The following is a 25,104-nucleotide window of genomic DNA, read 5'->3' on the forward strand; positions in this document are numbered from 1 at the left end:
GGATAGAAATTATTAACAAGTAATAAAACTGATCGTCTATTTTGCCTCGAAACTGAGGAAATATACATTTAGTATACTTCTAGTATATTTTCTCTAATATACTATACTATAAATTTCTCTAGTATACTATACTTAAATATAAATTTTATTACACTATATTATATTATAAATTTATATTATATTTATATTTATTATACTATAAATTTCTCTAGTATGCTATACTTAAATATAAATTTTATTATACTATAAATTTATATTATATTTATATTTATATTATACTATTACTTTTTCTAGTATACTATACTTAAATATACTAAGTATAATATACTTATAGTATAATAAACTTATTTTCTCAGTATATTCAGTATGATAAATATACTAAGTAAATATACTTAGTAAAGTATACTAAGTAAATATACTAAGTAAACTATACTACAGTAAATATACCAAGTATAATATACCTATAATATATTTTCTCAGTTTTAGGTATATAAATATACTGAGAAAATGTTGCAATTTGGGACGAAAAATTCTCGACGTGCGTGGCATGTCGTTCCAGTGCAAGAGATTGATAACGTAATCGTCTCTGATACTTACGTCGTTTGCTGCTTCAACGTCACAACTGTCGAAGCAACGAAAATCGGTTGAAATCATTCGTCGTCAGGATGAGTAGCAATTGACCGGGTCCCGGGTGGCAGTGAAAGAGCTCCGTGCATGGTCAGACGCGCGATATACACTTTGTTCATACGTACACACTACTGTGTGATTGCGCAACAATGAAGTGACATTAAAAATTAACAAGCAAACAGATTTTAAAGTACAAGCAAAAATTGAAATAAAATTTAAACGTAAATTCATGATTAATTCGCGTGTTTTGTAAATAATTTATACAGGATAGATCGTTGGTAATGTTCGTGGTTTACAATGTGCAAGCAAGAGTTTGGTTATACCGAGACGGTCACTGGCAACAGTTTGCTAATTATCGTCAATTAGTTTGACCGCTTGTTCGTCTGTCATCGGCGGGGTCTGAAACGCGGATACGATGTTATAACGACGTGTTTCCCGTGTATTGAATTCGTTATTGATCATTAGGCCATTGAACTATGCACGTCCACGCGGCTGTGATACATTTTCCATCGTTACGGCGAACCTTGGAAAATTAGGGAGAATTAGGGAGAATAAGAAGGGCTACCTTTTATGTTTGAAACAACATTTTCTAAACGAACCAATTTTGTTTCTATTCAATTTAATGTTGAATGTGTGCAGTTACGTTACGCTAAAGTATCGCCTGTATCGTTGTGTGTTATCGTTGCGGTTGTGTGGCTGTGTTATCGATATAACTTGTTGCGATATCGGTCGTTCCGTGATTAAGCTGCAAATAAAAATTCAGGCGGTCATTTATTTTTGAAAAAGCGAAGATTTAATGGGACAAGGTGCAAAGAATGTGTTTCAATGGGATGTCAATTATGCTCAACTGTGAGTGGAAATTGCTGTTGAATGTTTTATTTGTGTCTGTACATTAAAAGGTAAATCCTTTTTGTTTCAATGTATAATCTTTTCATTTCTATGGAACGATGGTGGTCTCCATCTCAAATTTATGGTGAACTTACGTTACGATCTTTAATTAATTAATCTTACTGTTCTTAATATTCCTTTGATTTATATATACATCAGAGAAATCGCTCTAACTTGATAATAACGTCGTTTAAAGTCTTTGGTCGTCAGGAAATGTTATTATTACACTTCGTTATGTCTCCATTCGCGTATCAAGTAGTATCACACGGTAATTTCACTGGTGTATAAATTACAATGCGCTCTATATAGTTAGGAACTCGGGCCAGCAAATTGTGTTTCTCGGTTAGCAATATAATGCAATTTTAATTTTCATTATCGAAGAGCGCCAAGATACACTCGACGGTGTGTAATTTAATTCATTCCCACAACGATGATTGAAAATTGCGCGTTCAATTATTATGAACCCCGTTGATTAGCTGAGAATCCAGACTCAGTAAGCGTATTTGCATTATCTTCGTCGCGATTAATCATGACTCGATCAAGATTTCGAGCGACTCGGGTATCAAACTTGAATTCCAGGCCATTTAAATTTGGAAAAATTCTTGACTTACACACACACACACACACACAGGCAGGCTCGCACACACATACACACACACACACACACACACACACACACACACTGGCGTGTGTCTGGAATGATTCGATTCGTTTAAATATTAATTCTATCCTAATTTACTTTCCGACGAGGTTCTTCCTTTTTTTCTTTCTCCTCCTCTGATACTCGGTACGATACATCTTCTCGTTGACAAACGCATCACTCCAATTTCGGATCCGCGACGAGATCAACTCGCCGCTCAATTGGAACGTGTCAGATAGAAGTATCGGGATCCTCCTAAATAATGTGAAGTCCCTCAGCTTAAAATACTGTTAACAGGCCGTCGAAAAATCACATTTACTCTATTATATAATCGTCTCCTCTCGTTATTCGCAAAAGTGTATCCATCTTTTGTCACCTCCCCTTCTTAACAGAGGATAGATGATGGATTTTTCTTCATTCACTGTCGGACAGGCAAGCGTCCTCCTGCGAGCCATCCTTGCACGCGTTCACGTCGTTCGTGTACGAGACTTTGCTGTAACCGTAGACCTCCGAGGCGCTCCTCCTTCGCAGATACCACTTGGCCACCATGTACAGAATTATCAAGCCGAATACGACGACGTTGATCGAGAACAAAACGGTCATCTGGTAGAACCACAGGGTCGAGCGCATCGTCCAGGAGAGCTCGCGCAGCACGCACACAGGCTCACCGAGATTCGTGGAAAGTTCGGCATCCCCGTGACAACTGACGCACTCGGTGTTCGAAGGTCCCGAGCATGTTAGGCAGGAGTAATGGCAGTCGGAGCAGACTGCCTTTGACTCGTCGGAAACGCCGTATGTTCCGCTCGGACACTTGTACACGCAGACTCCGTCGTGGTAGTACCAGTCCAGCTTACACTCTGAAAAATTACACACGGCCATTCACCATCTTCTCTTCTTCGATTCAGTGTGTGTGTATATATATGTCTGTGTGTGTCTGTGAGAGAGAGGGAGACAGAGAGAGAGAGAGAGAGATTCGATACGTGTGTGTCTTTCGTTTGTTCTTTCTATACAGATGACAATATATGCATCACTCTCTGAATCACTGGAATTCGTCGCTGTTGTTTGAATTGAATTCGCCTCGATCTTAATTGACGATTGATTTTTTAATTTTAATTTCGCTTCGATCTTCGTTTCTTCTGTCGTCTCGCGAAGAAGCGCCAGCCGATCGATATTGAATCTGGCGACGAGCGACTTGCAATCATTACTCGTGTAATTTGAATTTTCAAGCAACGTGCTCGTCGAACGGAGCACGAATGCATCATGGATATGCACGAAGTGGTATGGTTGGAATACCAATAAATCAACCGAGAAATCTGACAGTGAGTTACCGTTAGAATTAATGGCGATTGAAACCGAGAGGGTATTTGATTCCTTTCAAGGTACCATTGTCCTCGTTTTCATCAAAATTTGCTCAATAAGAGTTCAATTTGTCATCCATATGTTGCTCGTGGATATTTTTATGTCTCTTGTGTGTTGTTTCGTGTTTTTTGCTTCGATATATTTTTCTAATTTAAATATAAATTCTCTTTACAATCTAAGTACATGTATATAATATATAAATATATTTGTGCGACAAGCCATATGATTTATATTATATAATGGTAAATAAACAATTTCACTATGTATCAGGCCTTGGCGAATTAAAAACTGGTCTCAGTCAGTGAACGAATTTTCTGATTCTTTTCAAACATCGTACTCTGAACATTCACAGAGAATCCGGATTCGCCCAGCCCTAATGTAAATCTACTTCTTGACACTTACTGAATACATATTATTATGTTTGCGTTATCATTTAAAAAATTAAGCACAGATGATCAAATTACAAATTATTAATTTTACCATTCGAATGTAAAACGTATAAAATAATGTAAAGGGTCAGAGTGCATGCTGAAGCGTATACAATATACTACGCAATCTGGCGATTGAACTTTGACGGAGAAAACGTTTGAACGCGCGACTGAAATGAAACAAAAAAAAAAAAAAAAAAGAAAAAAAAAAAAAAAAAAAAGTACTCGTGACTTTTATATTTTCGATTGGACGCCGCGCTGTTGAAAATATTTAAATACAAAATAAACGCCCAAAAATTCGAAAATCTGTATCTAGATATATTTCTATAAAGATGTGCGTTTAAATATATTTTTTTTTACACTATTGCACTTCGTTCATGATTCAACAAGCTACAAAGCGAAAGGAAAAAAAAAAAAAGATATTGTCGCAAGCAAATTCAAAAACCATACACAGAGCGAGAAAACAATGGAAAAAAGAAGCAGCATTGTTAATTATATACGGCTTCTAGCAGAAAAGAGAAAGTTCAACGAATCGAGGTAGATCGAATCGTGGCAAATGGAGCGAAGTATCGAGTAAATAGATAATGCGGAACGAAAGGTCTCGACAAAAGTTTCGAAACGTCGAGGAAAGATTGGCGAAGGTTCGACTGCCGAGCGACGACAAGTGAGATTAATTTATTGTTTGCGATTTAATGTTGTAATGCCCACGATTCGAGACACTTGATTCGAAAGCAGAGCAATTATTGACAGAGGATAGAAAATAGGAACGAGAATTATAGAACGATAGAGAAGTAAGACTCACCGTGCTGGTGAAGCTATCAGGGATAGGTCTTTATTTACTTTTTATTTTTTTTTATTTTTTATTTTGATTGGTTGTACGTGTGTGGTTGTGGATGTGGATGTGGTTGGTGATGGTGGTTGGCTGGTCTGAGAAAATCCGCGCCGCAACTCGCCCACGGAGAGCCCCAAGTACCTAAATACGTTTTCAGAACCTGCTATGGAGTAGAGGGATAAAGCGACACGTGACACTTTGGAACAAGTTGATCGTTCTTTTTTTCTTTTTTTCTTTTTTTCTTTTTCTTTTTAGCTCCGTCTAGAAGAGAATTCAATTTTTGATCTCCTCGGGATAAGCGATCGCGGTGTGATTTTTCCACGGACAGGGTTACTACTCGCTTCTTTCTCTCAAATTACAAATCACCCCCCGCAGAGTTCTCTCCAGTGAAATTGATGATTTTTTTTCTTTTTTCTTCTATGCTACCACACATGCAATCGTGAACCGTATGAGTCTCCCGCTTTCTCCAATTTTTTTCTCTAATCGTCCTCCGTTGAAAGAGATATTTTATTAACTCGCGGAATGTATGTACTTTCGAGAAGACACGCGTGCAAAACAAGGAAGAAAAACGCAATGTAGAAATTTCAACGCAAGTCACTTTTATCAGTTCTGACAGGAACATTTCAGCGACAACCATTCTTACTGTTAGCTGAGACAAGAAACGAGAAAATTAATACAAAGCTGGATTCAACTCGCGTTATCTCGGGAATCGCTGTACTTCCCTTCGGTTGTCGGTTATTTGTAACATTGTTTGTAAACGAGGATTAGTTACATGTAACGTGCAACTCGTCAAGTACAAAATCTCTGAACGCAAAGTATTATCTTCGAAACTTCGAATCGTTTACTGTTATCACGTTGACATGCAAGTCGTACAATCTGAGATAATAACAATATATATATATACAAATACGTGCGCACTATGATACAATATTCGTCTAAACGTGCAGTCTAAACTCGCATGCAAAGTCGTGCAAGATGGTAAACCCGGTTTACAACGTTCACAACCTCTTGCTAAAGCGTAAGATCAACGATCCGTGTGACACGATAAATTTACGAGGCAACGAGTGTGAACAAACACTTTGGAAACAAATGTCTTATCTGGAAAGAAATATTCTAGATACAATCTCGTCGATTTGACCCCTCGCGTAAGGTACCAAAGAAAAAGAAAGAGAGTGAGTGAGAGAGAGAGAGAGAGAGAGAGAGAGAGAGGGAGGGAGGGAGGGAAAGAGAAAGAGAGAGCGTAAAGTTTCTAAAATGAGTTTTAGCCGATGACGACGACACGAAGAAGAGAGCCGGAAATCATTGATATGCATAGGTTTGTACGTATGCATAAGACCGCCGTTAACCAGACCTATTAGACGATATTGTTTTACTAGGCGTACTGCTAAATATTTTAATTATTCAAATGCTGGTGTTACAGGGCCCTTGCCCGAGTTCGCATTAAACTTCACTGAATTATGCATGAACTGCAAGCAGAAAACTTCCCGTATACGCGAAAGTTAAATTAAAATCTATTTCTCTGTTAACTTTTAACAGTTCCACCTCTTGCACCGGCGCCCCCCCCCCCCCTCCCGGCCCACTGGGTCTTTGTTACTCTCAAATCTTCCCAAATCCCTTCATTAGCATTTAATTCTCGCCGAAGTTTATTGCAAATGAACGTCCTGAATCCGCCCTTGACAATGGCAATTAATGCATCCTTGGGCCAACGCCATGTATTTATCAACCATGTAGCCAACAGTCGGTTAACAATGCTAGGGATTACTAGTAATAAACTGATTTCCAACAATGTGCGAATTTCTAACGATACAGTCTAAAGAACAAAAAAAAAAAAAAAGAAAAAAATATATATATATATATATATGTACGTGTTAAACATGCGTGTTAAATTCACTTTGGAAGTCAAGTCATCAAGTAAACCACGATGGTAATTTTGTGTTTGAAGCGTTTTGTAGTAAGCGAGAGCATCTCTGCTCTCTTGCCTACGGAATGCTCAACGCTGAAGCTAAAGAAACGCTTGAAATTTTTGCAAGTTTTCGCACAACCAGCTTTCCGGGTTACCTCGGTCAGGTTACGAGCTACGACTTCGCTTTAGCCACGAGCAGCCACCTACAAAAGAATTTACAACTACGCTGCACCACTTCTTCACCATTTTTCCATGCGATCATTTTCAAATTTACGATCACGTAGAAACTACCACGCTAGAAACTAGAACATGCAAACAATTATTAATCATTACGACACATCTCTAACAACTGTTTCGTTCGCTAACCATATACGAAAAAAATCGACGGGAGCATGCTTTATTGGCACATACCTGTTTCCCCAAAATAAACACACGAGATCAGGTTAGTGATTGCATCACGAATTGCTAATAGAATAACTGGCTGGCAAGATCTTATTCAGGATTATTCTCCTCTTTTAATTCATCCATGATATACAAATTTCAATGTCGCATATAATGGTTCATAGTAGTTGCAATTACTTATACAATATATTATGTATATGTGTACATAAACGTACGTGGCAAGCCCTGAACGCCTTTCTCACCGCCCAAGTCTCTTCCATCTCGTCGTCTTTTCATTGCACAAAGAGAGAAAGAAAGAGAGAGAGAGAGAGAGAGAGAGAGAGAGAGAGAGAGAGAGAGAAAAGAGAAAGAAAAACGAAGTCACAAAGAGATGATCATCGTTTTCATTGTCTGAAATCCAGGGACACTTGAGCGTTGTTGTTCAACGGGTATAATAAGATGGACAGACGGGAAAGAAGAAAATGGGCGCGAAATGTTGTGGACAAGTCAGGCTGAATCGCACCTTACATCTCGTTCTCTTTCTCGCCTCAGAACTCTATAACTTAGGATATGTCGCCTTTTCAAGCAAAGATACATTTTACATTACATACAAACATTTACAATAGATACATTAACAATATGGTGGGCCAAGACCACTGCTGGACAGTACCGCTTTCCGTGGAGAACAGTTTCAAAAGAGTTTCAGAAGAGCATGGAAGAAATTAACCATTGGACGGCGATGTGCGAAAATTGTAAAATCACGCCGCGAATATTGCCCGAAAAGAAAGTGGGAAAATTGAATATTTTGTTGTGAACGCCTCGTACGTCGACGCGTGTCTGAAGAAAAGCAGTTAACGTCCGAGAAGATTTCGGATCGCAATTATGAAAATATGATAAACAACAAACGAATTTTCTAGGAAAAGACTCGATCGAGCAACATCCGTCATTTTTTTTTTCTGCAATTCGACGCAAGACGTTCGTTAAGTACAAGAAAATCCACGGTGCGAATTTCTTTTCGATCGCGATGAAAAAGAAAAGACAGAGAGAACCGGTAGAACGTAATTTGTCGTCGCAATGGTACGCGAAAGAATCTCGTTTCCCCGATTTTGTTGAGCGAGAAATTACGGGAATTAGCATTTCCGGAAGTGAATCTTTGCCGGTGGATGAAAAAAGATATATTTCACGCTCCAAACTGATATACGTGTTTTTTTTTTCTTTTTTTTCTTTTTGCGAAATTGCGAATTACAAAGTACGTATTCATCTCGTTCGCTACGATCGACGCGCTTAATGTATCCCGTGTCTACCCACGATATTTGTTTCCTTCGCAGCACGTGAAATACAGAATATAGAATATTTATTATTGTCGTACAAAAATCGCACGCGACGATTTAGTGGCATTAAATTTACTCCTATCCCGGATCACACATTGCGAAACACTAAGGGTATCGATTCTATCAAACTATTAAGTACTCGATAACACGATCGCGATGGTTAGCGCTTTGTTATATTCCCAACTATATATAGTTCTCTTCGTTTTATTTATCGGCGATTATTCTCTTTCCAACGGGACGAATTAATTTCAAATTATTCTCTCATCTTTGTTCTTTTGACAAACTTTTTTTTCTTTTTCTTTTTTACTGGTACGAAGCGAATTATAACCTTTTTACGAAATATTCATCCACGCAATTTCTTCTGAAGGGCAGCTTCTTTTTATCAAGTTTTCCTGCAGTTTTCACGAGTCTCTGTTCTGAAATTAAAGCCCACAGTAAAATACGTTTTCTTAATAGAAAATCTCGAGGGTTCGAAATTCTCTTCGCTTTTGAACGTATGAAATCGACGTAAATTGAAAAGTGAAATTCGGAAATTCGACTATCCAGCGGTCGTCGTCCCCGAAGTATTGTACATCTTGGAAGATACTCTTCACACCTGAACGAATCGAAACACATTCAAAATTCCTACGTAGTGTCCACGTTTATATCCATTCGTTTCCCTCTTACACGACTATCACCAACACCCTCTCTCCAGCTGTGATTAGAATAATTGACTCTTATTTTAAGAACCCAATATACACGTATAGTCGGGATGTACTTTCGTTTCTTAGGATTCGAACTCGGCGAGTCCGCTTAATTTAAAACCCTTAACTCGTTTATTCCCACTTTCCTCGCTATTTCTTCTTCTTCTTCTTATTTATTTATTTAATTTTTTTTCTTTTTTTTTAGGAAAGCAGCATCTTCTCAAGGATCATTGACAGTCTCTTTTCGCGTTGAAGCTTCCTTCGACGAGCGAGAACAAGTTTCGAATCCAGGATGGTTTCCCTTTGAGATCACATCCTCGCGGAAATGAAAGATCAAATCGACACTGTCCTGTATAATTCTTGGAAATTTATCGAAACGCATGGCAAATACGCGTATAAAATAGAACGATTTTGAAAATTCTTCGTCGATTCGATCATGACAGTTTAACGTTCGGTTTCGATCGCGATCAGTTTCTTTTCCTTTTGGCATCACATTTCTAGACATTCGTCGAAGTTTGTTTGTTTCTTTCGTGCTGTGTGATCTGATGATCTGATCTGAAGAAACGATAGCCGATAATTGCTGTTAAATCATCTCGCGTATGCTTGATTCGTGTCGGTATTTCGTCCATTATTGCACGTATATACACAAATATTATACATCAACTAAAAATAATTAGGTATACATAATTGGCTTTCCAATGTGAACCAAAAAAAAAAAAAAAAAAAAGTCTTTACTCGGTCGATCGTAAAGTATTGCGAAACGTATCGGTCTCGCAGTACCGTACCACTGTTTCTCGTCGAGTGAAATTAATTAATTGTAAACCATCGTCGAATTTACAATATTGTGCACGATTCGAAGCGTGAATTAAACGTTTACAACCGGGGGTTACAGTTACAGTAGGGAATACAACGGCGAGCGCATACGTAATGACGGCGTAGGAACGTTGAAAGTGACGAAAAACGATGAGAAAACGATCTTGCCAAAGACTCTCTCGTCGTCAACGAATAATCAATTGGTTCGTGATTGTCTGGAAGTAATTCTGCAACCATAAAAAAGATTTCAAGTTTCAACAGGCAGTTCAAAGAAATCAACAAACGGCTACCGTCACGGTGGAACGTACGCACGTTTTCGTACACTTTTCTTACACACACTCTCATTACGCATGGCTCTCTCTCTGTCGTTTGAAACAACTACGCGTTGCAACGCGCTTAACACATCTACACGGCCGATAAATTAAAAGCTAAAATACACATGTATCGGAACCTGTACCTTCTCTATCTTTAAACGATCACGAACGGGTTGAAAACGATTCTGAAGAAACGGATCATCTTTCCTAAAGCGCGTTTTCTAAGTACACGCGAACGAAAGCTCAACGAATATATGTATAACGATCTCTTGCAAAAGCGTCAATTATTAATATATATATATATATGTATATATATATATGTATATATATGTATATGGAAGCGTATTTTGTTGCTTTATTTGTCACGATCATTCCCATGTAGTTCATGACACATTCTATCGCGTGTTAACGTACTCGTGAAACGTTCTTTCTGTAAACGAAATCGCTCCGCGCGTTTCTCTTCGCGTTTATTGCAAAAGTTCAGAGAAAATTTTGAGGAACTGTTTGTGCGTGTATGGTAACTGTTCGGAGGACCACACGAGAAGAACATGACTCCCTTCCGTTAAGGTTGCGAATTAACCCATTGCGCTGGCAACTGGTTGCACGGACCATAACGAGTGACCGACACCGTACACAATAGAATCGTCGCTTTCTTTTCCTTTTAAACTCGTCGGTATGACATCGCTGGACAGAAATTATCAAGAGGTAACAAACTTGTCATTTCTTTTGCCTGGGTTATACTTAAAGCTGAGAAAATATGCTTATATTTAGTATACTTATAGTATACTTTCTCTAGTATACTATACTATAAGTTTCTCTAGTATACTGTACTATACTCAAGTATACTAAGTATAGTATATTTATAGTATTAGTTATTGTAGTATATCTTCTCAGTTTTAAGTATATAAATATACTGAGAAAATGTTGCCATTTGGGACAAAAAAAAAAAAAAATTGGGACCGATTGCGGACCGTAACGAGTGACCAAGCCGTATACAATGATTCGTCGCTTTCTTTTTGAACTCGCTCGATATGACGTCGCTGGATAGAAATTATATTGAGAAGTAATAAAATTCATTATTTGTTTTACTTAAATATACTTAAAACTGAGAAAATATTACAATTTTAGGACAAAAAATTCTCAAGATTCCAGCGCAAGAGGTTAAATCCCGATTCGTTTCGTAGCGAAAAGGATGTAAAAGGATCGCGATAATGATTGACTGACCGTGTCTCGAATTCGATTCGATCATGTTCCCTCCCCTGTGATTTTCGTCTCGGTGAATCGTCTCGTAAGTACGTGAAATGAATTGGTTCTCGTCGGTTCGTTCGAATCAATCAAATTATTCGACTAAAAATTGTCTAACTACGAGATACGTGTAACGTAGCAACGCAGAACCTAGAAAAAGAGTAACGACTACACGTGAACGTGTCGATCGTCGGTTGCCTTCGCTGTCGCTCGATTGTACTTTCACCGGCGACGATGGCAACGACGATGAATTTACAACGCTCGTTTACTAACTATCAAACGCGTCGCCTCGACGTCGCTGCAATCTCTCCAATAATTCCCCGCGCGGCGAGGAAGTTTCGAGAGGTCGAAAGATCAAAAGGCGAAAGAAGCACTCGCGAAAAGAAAGACGACGAAAGAAGGGGGAAATTAATTTGTCGAGACGAAATTGAAATTTTCGTTTTGTTTCTCAGGCGAGCGGGTTTCGAAGTTCTGGTCTCTCCCTCGCGGGAAAAGTTTCACGGTCAGCTCGTCTCACGCGATCTCGAAAGTTAAAAGTGAAAGAGAGCGGCGAGGATGAGAGAGAAAAAACGAAATTGAAATTTAACGTAAAAGTATCCTAATAAATGATATGTGCCTGACGCTTGACACGCGCGTACCGGTCATGATGAATTGCTATTGCTATCGTCAGACCGAAATCGACGCGACAGCGTTGTTCGTTCCGCGATCATGCTGCGGCGCGCGCTTGATATGATGTACTCGCAATAGAATATAATAACGAATAACAAATAGACGCAGACTGCTTGTCGAACAGGCGATAAATGATAACGATCGACGGGAGGATTGCGGCGATAATCGGGCCAGCTCCGGCTTGTGCAGCACGTGGTAGGATGGTCTCAATTTTTCTAAACGCTGAGCAACCAGGCTGACGCTTTACGACCGCAAATCTTTCTCGATCAACGCTCGAGCGTTGACCTTGATTTGCCTACACTATTACCTAGTTAAAAAAATATATTATCACTAGTTCGATGTAGTTCAAACGAACGAACAAAGGAACCATTTGTCGATATGGAGAAATAAAGGAGTAGGAATATTCGGGAGGAGTTTCTTTCTTTCTTTTTTTTTTTTTTTGTTTTGTTTTTGTTTTAAAGAATAAAAAGAAGCGTGGAAACGAAGTATCGTTCGTCGTTTTCTTTTTCTTTTTTCTTTTTTTTTTTTCTCTTCCGACGTGTCACCGTTGTTCGTTCACAAGCCTCCATTCTTCGTTAAACGATCATTTCGAACGACACGACATTTTTCCACGAGGATAGAATAATTACGGCGAAGCACGGAGAGGAGAAAGCTGCGAGAGTGTTAAAGCGTGCGAGGATGGATTTCAAGAGCGGGAAGCAGTGCATGTTAAACGCGAAATTGGATCACAGACGATAATTAAGTATACGTATGATGAAATGTAGTCCATCGTCACGCGATCTGCGCGTTTCGAGCTAAACGGGATGGGAAATATCCATTTTCGATAGAAACGATCTCGGATGCAAAGATCCGATTGATACAGACCGCGTGAAAATAAAGCAAATCGACCTTTGTCGACGTCTGCCGAATATATCGAAACTCAATGACTATTCGAATAAAAGTGAATAAACTAATTTGTGATAATTACTATAAAGAAAATAAAATGCCAGGATTATTTCACCAGACCCGTCATTTCTTCAAAATTTCAGCTAACAAGCTAGTTGCTAGAAAATTATGATCGACTACGCCACGACGAAAAGAGGAAAAAAAATTCGCACATTCACGATGACTCGAGTCCTCGTCGGAGCAATGAAATTTTTTCCCTCTCTGTCCAATGAAAGAGGGAGTCATTAGTATTTACCATTTGATTCTTTGTGGCTGACCGCTGGCGAAGCCAATTAACGTCAAACTAGGTCGTTTCCCAACTTTCCTCGGATTTCGTCTCTTTTTTTTTTCCTTTTCTGTTTTTTTCTTTTTTTTTTTTTTTATTTCAATCCCGTCGTTTCGGCGCCCATTAAATTCCCCCAGTTCGAAATTTTTTCTCGTCTATGAAAGAATCCTTCCCCCAGGAAGATTTTCGGACTCGTACTTCGATTTCCTCCCTCTTCGATTCTCGACGGAACTCGATAATCGCCGATAATTCTCAGAAGCGAAGGGAAATGATTAATCTAAATAATCGAGATTCCAATTGGTTCCAATTTCCTTTCGGAAAAAGAGAAAAAGGAAAGGGGGGGGGGGAAGATATGTCTCGTGTTTATAAATGGACAAAATTTTTGTTCGCTGATAATCTGATCATCTCCGTTTGAAAATTCTCCGAATGAAAAATATTCAATTAATCGCGCGATCGAATTTCACTCGAGGGGGAGAGATTCCGCGATACACGTTATTGCTTAATTCAACGAAAATCAATATTATTCTTTTCCAAGTGTATCCCTGCCGCGCACAAGTATCTAAAATATATGGCAAATCGTTGATCGTTTCAGCAGCTTTTGTTACTTTCTTAACGAGATGTTTCTCGTTTTTGTCCACTGTTGACACGCACGACGCCCGGTTTCTACTACGGGGTAAATTTATGAAACATCAAGCCGGCGAGTAAAAGGTTCTTATCGCAATCAAGGCAGTGTTTTAATTAAAATCTCCTTCCCCGTTACGCGCCGAAATTAATTTCGCAAATTTCGTTATACGATATCCAGAGATGCCCGGGCGATTTCGCGTCTATTTCGCTCGTTTCGGCCGGGGATCAAAATTTCATAAAAATTAATAGAGCGTAAAGACGCGGCCGCTTATGCAAGCACTCGCGCACTCGACTTGTGTACCTCGCACGGGAAACTCGATCGGATTAAACGATCTCCTCTGTCCTGATTAGTCATACGAACCAACCACCGAAATCATCTCTCGTTAAACGTTCTGCAAGCCACGAGATTACGTTCGGCGTCGATGTCCTTTGTCAATGAACAGGATGATGGCTCCAGTACGTTGGCGCAGTTGATGAAACGTATTTGCCACTGTCTCTGTACAGTTACTCGCGGTTAATAATAGGAATGACTTCTCCACGATTCTCTCTCGTTGCTTTCTTTTTTCTTTTCTTTCTTTTTTCTTTTTTCTTTTATCGTCGCTCGTTACGTTTGTCCAATCGAGAACTTTGCGTTGTTCTTCTAACAGCGAATATTAAATAACGACTCGAGCGAAGGGAATTCCTTCGAAACGTCTCTCTTTCGTGCGCGCGCGTAATTTCCATCAATTAGCGAGCAATCCGGATCTCTTTCGTTTTCATTTTCATTCGCTTACCACTCGGAGAGAATTTGATCATCGATCGGTGCGCGTCGCGCCGACAGAATAATATAACGTAACAATATAACTTTTGTTTCGTTTTGTTTCTGAAACGAACGAGTCACGCACGGCGCAAGCTAGTGCATGTTTGCCAATTTTTATAATAACGAACCTCGTCTCGTAGTTCATTCACCTTCCGTTTATGCTCTCTCCGATTTTTCTTTTCGCGGCTGATTCATTATTCATACCGCCCTTTTAATTTAATTTCCTCGATGCTTCCCTTGAGAGTTCAACGATCCTTCTGACAGTTTCAATTATCGTCAACAGTTCGTTTTACACGCCTTTTCTTCTTACTATCCCAGCTCGCGATTTTCACTCGTGATTCAACAACACTCCTCTCGATATACAGCTCGCATCGACTGCTCTATCGAGCATAATCCAAGTCAAACGTCAATCCCTATTTCTGGCGGAGTTTTTTAATCGCCGCTCGTTCGAGGATCTCCGCAAGACGTTCCGAGTTTCTCGACGAATTTCATCGCCCCCAAACTTAATCTTCCGACGTTCACGATGCTGTTGGAAACAGAGCTGTGCCCGCTCCGTTTACTCGAACGTCCAACAACTAACGTTATTGTTGCCCAACGTCGAAAATCTCTGCGCAACGTTCCTAATTGCCGGAGCACGAGTGCCGAAACTCGTAGCTTCTACGAAGCTAGACATCGTTGGCGGTAATCGGTTTACACGATCTTCGAACAGCTTTAAAACACCGGGCCGTATCGCTCTTGACACATTCGCGACCGCTGCCGTGAATTCACGTCTTTGCAAGTACTTTGCAAAGGTCTTTCAGTACCTCATTTCAAAAGCAAATTTTCCAATCTTTGTTTTAACGTCTCTGTTTTAACGTCAGAAATTACCCCGGGATTTTCTTCATTTTTCACAGTGGTTACAGTGTCCCGGCAAGGTTGTAACTCGTAACATAAATTGACTCGTGGGAAATTGTTGTATAAACGCGTTAAACGGTCGCAATAGCGTCACACTCTCGTGAGGCAGTTAGCGTTAGGTCTTTGAGGATTATGCAGACATTTTGGCAATGTAGCGCGTAGGTGTTCCATTTGAGATCGAGACCTGAGAAAGTAAGAAACACAGCGAGATACAACACGCAGAGGAAGGGGCAGAGGAGTTGTTACGTAAATGCGTACTTCGCAGGCCAGCATCGAGTATCTTTTACGTATCTTCTCTGCGTCAGCCGGTCGTAAACGCTCTGTTACCATTTTGTTTCCAGCAATGCTGCTGATAGCCTCAGCTATGGCGTTCGTCTCCTCTTCCCCTTCCCCTTACGCCGCTCGTTCGCGTAAAGCAAAGTTGCAGCTGAGAAAGCGAGGGAGAAAGTTCGACGGGAAAGAAAACGGAGCAAAGGGACGCAAATGCACACAGATAGATAGACGCGAAGAGACCGGGAAACGGGACCGGGAAGATAAAAGTGAAATGTCTGGGGAAAAAAGTGGGCGAGGCGGAAAGGAAGGAGATGAAAGGGACGCGGAGAGAAACTCTTTGGAACACGTTCGGTCGCTTCGTCAATCGATACGCTCGGAGAAACCATTGTAGCCAGATAGGCATCGCCAGCATTGCCACGTTATTAAACTTTACCGCTTCTTCTTCTCCTTTTCTTCTTCTTCTTCTTCTTCTGTTTTCTTCTCCCTTCCTTTCTTTTTTTTTTTTTCTTTTTCGAATACACTTGGCAATTCGCAACGCAGGAAGACTGAAATTAACTCGCCAAACGTTTGACACGTTGACGACGGTTTCTTTCCTTTCTTTCTTCTTTTTTTCTTTTTTTCCTCTCGGTAATTCGAACTCCCCCGAGTCGAAATCGAAACAGTTTTCGAACGGTGGTGTATGGCAGGCAACAACGGTTGGATATTAATCGCGGGATGTTAAAGACTCGTCTACGTCTGCGATAGACAGGTTACGCAGTCGAGCAGACTCGGACGATCAATCGGCTGTTTGGGAAATCGAACGGAGACGGATTTCACGGTGTGTAACGCTGCCGCGAGGCAATCTAATCGGAAAAAGGATCGGCCAGCGCGTGAAAATTCGCAAGGAACACCGGAGTACGAAAACTTTGCGACACGAACGCGATCCATCGATCGTGAATCAACCCTCAGTTGTGGCAGTTTCGTCGGTTGGCGGCTCCTTTTGCATTTACGTAGAAAAGCGTCGTCGGTTGTGTCTGTAGAGTAACGCGAAAAGTCACGTCGAACGTGGTTACTTTACTTTCTTCCCCTTTTTTTCTTCTTCTTTTTTTTTGCTGGAAAGGAAGTAATTAATACGCTCTCGATCGGGCACAGAGAAAATCAAGCGTCGGCGTCTCCTTTGCAGAAAGATCCAAAATTTTGCCGGATCGTTACTTTTTACATTACCGAAGAGAAATTCGAACGTTTTTCTAGGGTTAATCTTAATCGACGAGCGACAAAAAAACTCGCCACTGGTTGGCCCGATCGAAAAATAATCATCGAAGCGTTTCGCCTTCGGTGAATATATACGTACATACGCGACAGATTGGATATCCGTTTTGAATAATTCATTCGGGGGCGGGGGGGAGGGGGGGGGGCGAAAAATCAAGAGGCCGCTGCATATTCAAAAGAACCTGAGTAACCAGAGAGACCGGGCCCGGAGACTGCCGGGTCGTCAGATCGATTTTCTCGTGTGCCCGATCCGCCAGCCATCGGTCAATTAAAGTCCCAACACTTCCCTCCGTCGAAGGAGATTGTCCCGTTTGTAGTGTTGTAGTAATCTCTCGATTGTCCAGACAAAACTCTCTCCCCGCCGGATCCATTCTGTTTCCACACGGTCGCAGAAGTTCTCATACACGACACTTAATTGGACTAAATCCTAATCCTATGAACGACACACGGCGACGTTGGCGAGCGGATCGGGTCGGCCATGCGGAAGATCACGGATGGGCAAGGCCATCGCGCGGGACATTTTTTTTTTTTTAAGCTCGATGTTCGACGCATCCTCGAGAGTTCTTTCTTTCTCCCGGACGGGCGAGACGAGGAAAAGAAATTAAGAAAGAAAGAAATTAAGAAAGAAAGAAAAGAAAAACGACAAAGAGCGTCTAGGAGAAAGCGAGGGATGACGATGATCGTCGTCATCCTCGGCTCACAGTGGCTAAGGGGATCACAAACACACAAACGTTGTTGTTCGAACGAACACGCGAGCTGGTCGACACTTGAAACCGCGTTCAAACCGCGTACCGGGTGGCCAACGCGACGATCGTCGTCCGGGGATGTTATCATGTGCACCACGGGGACCCTGACGACCTAGCGAACGCCAAGCACGCGCCCGCAGTGGCCATTGTTACGCGCGGTGGCGACGTCGTTGAGGATGAGCCCGAGGTGCTGTCGTCCACCTCGAGGTCACTCTCGTTTCGAACACTCAACGAAACATTCTGCCAGCTGGTTGCCAGGCCACCCCAGCTCGCTCCGCCGAGCAGGTAGGTTAGAACGAGTAGAATGAGGCACCCACCTAGGCACCCGCCACTTCCAGGATCGATGCTACTGCAACCGCTTGTCTGGTTCTCGGTTGTCGGTTTTTGCACTTCCTGATGAGACACACACTCTACCTGCTGGCTACCCGTCCACGGGTCGCCCTCCACGACGTTGTGTCTCGCGCCGATCGCCGTGTTATCCACGCTCGCGTCCTGCTGGTTCACAGGCGGCAGCGGCTTGTCCTTGTCCAGATCGTCGTCGTCCAGCTCCAGCGACGTCTCCGTCCCGTAGAACACTAGCTTGAACTCCTCGAGGGTATCTGAAACCGGTCGTGGCGTTCTGTTAGATTTCGTTCTTCATCGAGCGAGAGATCGTGGGCCAATCGTGTGACAGACACATTGTTGAGCATGCTAGAACTCAAAGTGTCGGGTAGAGAAAAGAAAATACCTCGAAATGCCAACGGTGGCAGGCGATAGAATAGCGTAGAAATGTGCAGAAAAGAAAAATATCTACGTTCATAGACAGTGATAACGTACGTGTGGATTCTCAACTACCGTGCTGCAATTAACAATTTAGTCATTTTCTCGGAACAACAGTCTCGTGACAAATGCATTTCTTTTTTATTTCTGTGAACGAACTGAAAAAACGAAGCACATGCTGGACATCGCAGGAAACACTCTGTTTCCATTAAGTAACGTTTGAAGCAGTACGTCGAGCGAATCTTTCAACTGAAATATGCGCATAAGTTTGCCAGAACAGGTTGCAAAAACAAATTTGGAGATCGTGCTTGAATAAACTTCGCGATGTCTTTTTACCTTGCAATGACGCAGTACGGGGGATACTTTCTGCAACGTGTGTCTCATAAAAGGATTTCGTCGGAGGATTAATTTCAATTAAAATTTAATTTTCCAAAGTCTTACGGAGGATTTTAATTTCAATTTCCATCCAAGACACGAGGAACGCGTGCCCGGCAGCTCTTTTGCTCTCGGTGCGAATCGATTTTCAAACGAGCCGAACAAGATTTTCGCGGAAATATTCATTCCCCCGGCGAAACAATTAAACAAAGGAAACATCATTAATTAAGATGGATCAACGTTCTCTGGAATCATTTGTCTTCGAAACGCGATACGCTCGTGGTTTGTTTGTCCACCTTGACAAGTTCGGAAGAACGATGAATCATTATATCTCAAAAAACAATTTACGGTATTTCTTAAATCGATGACACGATTTAATGGTTTAATAGTTACAGACAGCAATTGTAAAAAGATATTTACTCGAGAATTGTGACTTAACATTTTATCATTATATCGTTGAAACTCGAATATCTTACCTTCGTCGAACGAATGTTTGCACAATATTTTCAAATCTCTCCTCACCTGCATCGTCAACATCTCGTGAAAATATTGAAATAATTATATAATTAAACAATTGCTATGTCTGCCGCGAGGGAACTATCACGAATTCGCGATAAATAAGCTTGAAAGCGTCTTCCGTGTTTTCTTAATATCACCGCGATCTGATGACAAATGGATGCTTCCATTTGACGTGGCACGAGTGCACTTTGCATTACAGACGCGCGCGGCCGCGCAAGCGTGAACAACCGTGCTTCATCACGAGGTGTTTGAGACGTTCGATGTACACGGATGACGTCGCGCAGCGGTGGAAAGACGGTGACAGTGAGGCGAAGCGGAAAGGATGTCAATGTCGTTGGCACTGCGACGATGCTCGAGGAATCTTGGCTCTAGCTTCGGAAATGGTAACCGGAAATCGATAAAATTGGAACGAATATTCCCGAGAAAATTTCGTCGCGATCCGGAAAACTTTTGCATTTCGAAATGCAAATTAAAGTTTAAACAAGAAGCGCCAAATTTTTCACGTAGGAGTGAAAAGAGTGCGCGTTATTTGAAACAACATTTAACAATATTGTTCGTGTACTATGGACTTTGCATACTGAACGTACACACGCACACATTCATGCATGCAAGCGAGTAATCTTACTTCAACAGCTTTTAACAACTTTTGAATTCGAACGCAACATTGGAAAGCGGAAATTTTCTATCTACAAGTTTTTCCAAAAAAAAAAAAAAAAAAAAAAAATAAAGTTTCGTCGAACGATAATGCGAGGACATGGAAAAATGCGAGTGGACATGCGGCAAAAGAAAAAAAAAATGTTTAAGTTAAAAGGTTCGTCTGCTACTGAAAGATACTGGCGAGTAATAATTTAGCGAATACAAATGTGAACGCAATCAGCGAACGCAATTGCTGAGGTTAGTTGAAATTAATTTTCGCCAATTTAAACGTCATCTTTTCTTTTACCTCCTCTTATCCTATAAAAAGACATCTTACGCGAAATAACAAGAAGTTCACAGAACTTTATAGAACGAAAAAGAACGTGTTAAAAATATCGCTGTGAATGAACTTGGAGATCGTGTCGAGAAATATACGGAGAAAAAAACGGAGCGATGGAAGGAAACATAAAAATGCAAATAAACATAAAAATTACCAACAAATTACATCGAGGTGCGCTTGCAACGGTACAGGAGCACGAGAGGGGGGAGAGGGGACAAGATATGTGTACAATATATGTGTATATACGAAAAATACTAAAAATCATGAAAATCGTGTCACTGAATTCTGCCATTGTCCACATGGATGCACAATGTCTATTTATACACAAATTGTTTTACTACTCTGGCGAGATGCGACAAACGAAACCGCGTGTAACGCACAGGTCCGTGGATGGCGCATGTTGCTACATCGCTCGCAATGAACGTTTTTTTCTTTCTTATCGCGTGTGCAGGAGAAAAATCGACGCTCGTGAAAAAAAATCGTTCGCTCGAAACGTGAGTTCCTGAGCTACGCCAGCAGTGAGCTACGTCTCTGACCGTCACGTTCTCAAAACCATTCCACGGATTGCTCGTTACCTCGGACCGTGGGTCCGCCAGCACTTTAACTAAAGAAGAATACCCTTGTCCAGGTTCTTGGAATCGAACTGCTCGTCCTGGAGCAATTCCAGGCCCTTGGCTCTGGTCGCGTGCTGCTGGCCGGCACCTCTAACCCCAGCGTAGACGGGATAGAGCGGATAGAGCTGTTGGATTTTAGGATACTGCTGGAAGATGGCCGGCACGTTGTTGATGGCAGGTTTCGCCGGTGGCTCCAAGAGTATCAGACCTCTCTGAAGGGGCGAGGCAGTCGCTGTGTCGGCGACTCTCTGCCTGTTGGTGACTTTGGTGATTGAAAGTTTGGTGGTGGTAGGCGGACTGGTCTGTGTGATCGTCACTGTGGTGGTGATAGGGCTGGGCGTGCTCCTTCCTCTGGGTCTCGACGTGATTAGGCGAACTTCACCGGCTAGGTTCGACGGCCCCCTCGCCACGGTCAAGCCCCTCAACGTTTGCACAGTGGGTTTCGGCGTTGGTTTATTGGCTGATTTGCCGTTTTTGTGCTGACCGCGCGCTTTGCTCTTCCTCTGCGACTGTATCTGAGCGTTGACCACGTACGGCGGGCTCAGGCTGCCGGGTTTCTCCGGCTTGTGTTGCGTCTGCTTGATCTTCGAGCTGGTCAGGAAGTTCTGCGCCTTCGAGAACACGGTTTCCCGTGGCTTCACGAACGGCCGCCTCGGTATGTTCATCCCGGCTGGATTGTACAACGCGTACTCCGTGCGATCGGGCAGCGTCGACGTCCCGTAGAAGATCAACGCCCACTCGTGAAGCGTCGCACGACCTGGCCGAATCGTCGGACGACAACAGGAGGCAGCAGGGAAAAGCAGCAATTCCAAAGTTTCGTTTTAGTACGACACGCGTGTCGCGAGCAAAAAATTGTAATCAATCGTACGATAAAGGTAAAAAGAAGAAAAGGTGCGAGTTATTCGTATCAGGAAATATAATTCGACGGACGTTATCTCGGTCGATTCCGTCCTCGGACCGAGTCTAGATCTATCTTTCCTCCAACGATTCAAAGGCAAATCCTCCCAGTGGAGAGTGTCGTGTAACCGAGGCTTATCGTCAGTGGCCGAGGATTAGAAAATCATTGACGACCAACAGGTGCAATACCCGAGGCTAGTGCAATATTGCTGTTGGCCGGTGACAACGACGGCAGAGCGGATCTCGCTAAGCAAGGTACAGGGGTAGTCAACGCAAACACCACGTGTAATGGTTTGAATACCTGTACTTGGAATGTATCCTGCATATTACGCGACATAATAGAACGAGGTTCTATCTTGCGCGCGGATACACCAGACTACAAGACTGTGCCTGGGATTACAGGCGCGCGTTAACTCAAACTTTATGCGCACATCGGCTTTAACGGGGCTTCTAGCTTCAAGTGGTACTGACGATTTCACCCTTGCGCAAGGTCAACCGCCTCAACTCCCACGAGATGGTTCACGAGAGATCCATCGCTGGCGAATGGACGCCGAGGGAACACACGCCTCGAACCGGGGGGAATTACACTCTTGGGAGATGATGCGGCAGCTTACTTGGTCCCACGTGCACCGTTTACGAGATACTCCCTTTATGTCCTCCAAGATCAAACGATAAGATAGCTGAACGTCAGAATCTATGGAACTCTGCTCGTGTAACTGTGTCAGCCTCTGTCACGTTTCACGGCTAATTTTATAATTCGTCCTTCTGTCGCATATCCTGATATCGTGCTCGGTGACATGTATCCCGTTTCAAGATGGTACGTTTGAAAGTATATCAGAATTTTCAACTGACTATAAGAAACCTACTCTATCACTTTAACGATGACGAAGACTTACAAATATCTGCATTGTGAATATATCTGATATATGTATGTAGAGAAAGAGAGAGAGAGAGAGAGAGAGAGAGAGAGAGAGAGAAAATGTTGAAAATTCTTAAAATGGAAGAATCATTAATGCTTGTAGAAACGATTCGATAGAAACGAGAGTATAAATTATCCTACTGTTCTCTCGCGAGAAGTGTAACAGGATAGAAACTCTTGGAAAAATTTCTGATACGAACGAGGTTATATACTCAATGTATCTGGAAATGCCGTGGTGCGATGAAAGGAAGGAACAAAAAGACGGACACAATGGACTTACCTTGGTATCGACCCTCATTGTGGATTTCAAGTTTCCACGTGCCGTGTGGCCTTTCTCCCCAAGTGTGAACAGACATAAATGGCCATTGATTGAAACCAGCCTTCGAGATGTCGTGAGGCCTTTTCGCGAGGAGGGTGCTCTTTGTGCCTTGCGGAGATGTTAGCTGTATCTGAAGATCTCCCCGTCTCGAGGCCATCAGCGAAACCTTTGCCTAGAAAGCATACATGCCGGATATTTATCTGGTCGATTTCCAGCTACACGAACATCGTGTAAGCGCTTTCCTTTCTCTCTCATCGACAGATAAAAATCTCACACAGGTAAAGTGTAATCTAGCTCTTAATCTCTTTCTCTTACAACAAAAATTCTGAACGAGGCGAGAATTTAGGGCAATTGCTGGTCTGAACGTGATCGAAACCGTCGCAAAGGAAAGCTATTAATTAACCTACTACTTACGCGAGTGACATGGCATGTACTTACCTGCACGTGCTCGAGAAAATTAACGCCGCTACACTCCTTGACGTGCAATTCCAGAGTCAGCTGGCTCTTTGGCGGTATCGGCCTGTACGCACATACAGAGATTTAGGTCAGCCGCATAGAAACGAAGTTCAGGGAAATTCCGCGACCTTATTTTATTTCGCTCTCCCCCCCCCCATCCTTTTCTTTTAAAATCGACACCGGACTGGAGAAAAACGATCGTGACTGTCGTTATTTTTACCGTCGATAAAATTCACCGATCCGGTTTCCGAACGGCCTTTGAAATCGGTCCGCGCTAAATCGGATACACGCGTTGCAGAAGCTATTTCCTGGCTGCCGGTTTATCGTCATCGTAGCAACGCGAAGTGAACAGGGGCACGTAGAGCGGAAATAGTGATGGATCGAATCGCCGAGTCAGATCTCACGCGATCATTTATTTCGCAAAGGTATATCCATCGACTCATAAATCGCGTTTAATATATTTTTCCGATTGACTCGACAAATCCTCCTTCCCGAGGATAACTTCACTTCAACACCCGTTAAGCACGGATCGACTAACCTGCCCATGTGTGGCGCTGAGACCTCGCATTTGTGCTGTTCAGGCACCGTCCGCCATCTTCTGGCCAGCCGTACCATAGCTGCGGCGTCCATCAGCCCGTAGCCGAAACTGTGACTCACTAAACCGAGATTCGACCATTGTCGTGAGTTGAAAACTCTAATAGAACATTGAGAGACAGACTCACCGTTTCTTCCAACGCCGTTCGTTACCCAATCCATGGCCTTGAGGTTGGCAGGCTTCGCTGTCCTGACGACGATGTGCTGCATGTCCCTCCAAGTCAACTCTTTGTTCGCCTCGAGGGCAAGGGCGCAGATGCCAGCGGCCAACGGCGCCGATGCCGACGTGCCGGTGTGACTGCTCGTGCAGAGGTGATGCAGATCAGTGGTCACCACTTGCTTCTCACCCGACGAGCCGGAACTGTAGGTGGTGGCGAGTGTGGAGGAACAGGCCTCGCTGTACCAAGGCACCTGGCCGTTCTCCGTCGCGCTGCTGATGGACAACGTCCAGATACTGTTCGTGTAACCGTCGCAGTTGCAATTGTCGTGATCCCTGCCACCGTTCCCTGACGCCCAGACGAAAATCGACCCTTTACCGTTGCGACCCTGACGATCAAAGCGACGAATTTAAGCGAGGCGTCACTCTCAACCGCCTTTCGCATGTCGCCGAAAGGTTCGATCGATCGGTTCTTGAGCAGACCGTTCGCTTTCACTCCCCTAACCCAAATCTTCCATAATTTCACTCTTTTACTCTCGACAATGAACTTACCTGCGAGCGTTTCTTTTTTTTTTTTTTTTTTTTTTTTTTTTTTTAGAATTTTTTCCCCAT

General features: G+C 42.3%; 1 protein-coding gene across 1 annotated transcript; it reads right to left on the reverse strand.

The window, feature by feature from the left end:
- Window positions 1–1,481: 1,481 nt before the first annotated feature.
- Window positions 1,482–24,899, reverse strand: LOC122531901 (the record flags this gene model as incomplete). The annotated part of the gene is made up of 7 exons (XM_043660182.1): window positions 1,482–3,012; window positions 18,225–18,506; window positions 21,155–21,907; window positions 23,247–23,457; window positions 23,724–23,805; window positions 24,280–24,397; window positions 24,464–24,899. Coding segments are annotated over 7 exons (2,325 nt in total), but the record flags the coding sequence as incomplete, so codon positions are not given.
- Window positions 24,900–25,104: the final 205 nt, after the last annotated feature.

Source organism: Frieseomelitta varia, unplaced genomic scaffold (genome assembly GCF_011392965.1).
Source record: "Frieseomelitta varia isolate USP_RPSP 00005682 unplaced genomic scaffold, Fvar_1.2 scaffold_425, whole genome shotgun sequence".
NCBI lineage: Eukaryota > Metazoa > Arthropoda > Insecta > Hymenoptera > Apidae > Frieseomelitta > Frieseomelitta varia.